At 36.0% G+C, this 2,327-nt stretch overlaps 1 protein-coding gene across 1 annotated transcript in view; it reads left to right on the top strand.

The window, feature by feature from the left end:
• Positions 1 to 1,028: 1,028 nt before the first annotated feature.
• LOC111084192 (myosin-binding protein H-like) overlaps positions 1,029 to 2,327 on the top strand; it is a gene marked incomplete at its 3' end in the record, with an annotated part of 3,479 nt that continues 2,180 nt past the window's right edge. The window contains exon 1 of the mRNA XM_022380968.1: positions 1,029 to 1,175. Within this exon, the coding sequence (XP_022236676.1) occupies positions 1,061 to 1,175 (115 nt within the window). The remainder of the gene's footprint in view (positions 1,176 to 2,327) is intronic.

Genomic DNA, 2,327 nt, shown 5'->3' with positions numbered 1-2,327 from the left:
AAAACTGTATTCCCAGTTTGCCCCTGAAGAAGAAAGGTCCACATTTCGAAAGCGCTCGGGTTATAGGGTTTTTATTTATTTCTGACATAAATATGAATTCTGTCAGTCTGATTGAGTTGAAGACAGAGAACAGACCTAACGTAAAAATTGAACTTTTTAAAGTTGACGATAGGTAGCGCTTCATTAGCTACTGGTGAGAAGAACTTGAATATAGAGAGAACTTATAGAAACTTTGTTAAGCTTGTTCATACTATGAGAGTACAGCAGTATATGCAATATTCTTTAATATTGTCCCTCTCTATGCGCATGCGCTATCCACGTTACTGATGGTCATTCCAATAGCAACAAAATAGAGAATATATTAACAGGGTATTTCCTAATTCGCTACTGGAAGATATCAACTGTGCACAGTGTGTTCTACAATATAGCAATTTTTCCAAAAGGAAAGTCTTTGTGACACCAAAGGGAAATGACCCAGAACAATAGGTAACTTAAACGAAAGGAATTTATTCACAGCTATTGTCAAAACTAAACACGCGGTTAAATTTTCACGTGAAGATGAAACATCTTACTAACCTAAGTGAGGTAGGAAATGGTTAGGACACTCGACTTACAATCTGAGGGTCGTGGGTTCGAATCCCTGTAACTTGTTTGTTTGTTTGTAATGAAGCACAAAGCTACACAATGGGCTATCTGTGCTCTGCCCACCACGAGTATCGAAACCCGATATACCGCTGTGCCACTGGGGAGGGGGGCTTGTTGGTTGTTAACCGCAAATCTACTTAATGGACTATCTGTGCTCTGCCTGTTGCAGGTATCGAAACCCGAATTTTAGTGTTATAAAACCCTCCAACTTACCGTTGAGCTCCTTGGTTTGTTTTACGTTGAACAAAAAAATAATAATAATAGTTTAATGAGCATAAGTTAAAATGATTACTATATGTTACCGTTAACACTAGTTTCTTGAACACGGTCGTTCTTCATTTCCGCATTCCTAATCGTGGATCGTTTTGAACTCTTTTGAAGATATATTATTGAAGAGAAGACTGGAGAAAGTTCTATGGAGTCCATTTTGTTTATAGCTGAGAGCGAGAGGAACGATACGGACAGATTTAACTGTCACGTCACTAACAAGTATGGTAATACCACAGCTAATTTTCAGGTGATCGTACAAGGTGAGTGAAAGTTTGCTCTAAAAAAATTAAACAGTTACGTCCTCAGTTTGTGACGGAAATAATGCTACATTTTGGTTTCCAAGAGTAACAGCCGTGTTGCTTTAAAATAATTTTGTTTTTCTGAGTTACCTTGAAAACCATAAATATATTCAACAAAAATGAAAAATAAATTAATTCACATAAAACAAATGTGTAAAAGGGATTTGTAACTAGTTTTACTACCGATAGATAGCAGCAGTTGCGATTTATGTGGGTGGTGCTTGGCGTTTTTATCAAAATGAACATAATATTTGCGTTTTTTTAAAAGCTTATTACTAGAAAATTTACTTCGAGAGAACAACCGTTCAGAATAAACTGTGAAGTGATATTTTGTCGAATTTTTACTATTTTTCACGTATCAAGACTTAACAAAAATCCCAATTTTTCAGCACGAAGTAATGTTACTGTAGGGTTGCGTTACACTCTCTGAAAAACCTATGTTTATTTCTTAAAGAATAAGAATTATAGGTTTGTAGAAATTATTAGCTGTTTTGGGACATATACAGTAATTTGCTATCATCGTGTCTGCGATCTCCCGGGGAGACAGCGACAAGTTTACGAACTTACAACGCTAAAATCCGGGATTCGATTCACCGCGGTGGCCACAACAGACAGCCCAATGTGGCTTTGCTCTAGAAATAAATAAACAAACAGATCATTAAATGCGTGTGGTGGCGGTCATGACGGCCTCATATATTTTTCAAAGAAGGACCCACAAAAAAAAAAAAGTTTGAGAATTACTGTACTGGAATAACGGTAATCAACTAACCATTGATTTTCAAACAAGGAACACCAGGAGGCTATCCAGTCGTGTTTAGTTCTTCAGATAATTGAATAAACTACTCAGCTTAAGTTATTTAAGTTTTAAGATATCGCTAAAGGCTCCTACAAAAACCAAATATATATATATATATATATTAAAAAAATTTCATGTCACGGCACGCGCGCACAACTTGTCACTGTGTGCTCAATCAGACTTTCCGTTTTTGAATAAACTTGTTAACTAACAGTGTGTTATTTCCTGTTTTATTCTAATAATAACGAGTTAAAGAAAGTTATCCGGATTTATCAAGAAACTCTTAATTCCATTAAGTGTTTAGGGCGCTTGACTCG

Source organism: Limulus polyphemus, unplaced genomic scaffold (assembly GCF_000517525.1).
Source record: "Limulus polyphemus unplaced genomic scaffold, Limulus_polyphemus-2.1.2 Scaffold14484, whole genome shotgun sequence".
NCBI lineage: Eukaryota > Metazoa > Arthropoda > Merostomata > Xiphosura > Limulidae > Limulus > Limulus polyphemus.
Note: the sequence above shows the minus strand (reverse complement) of the source record. Positions and strands in the feature narration are given on the sequence as shown.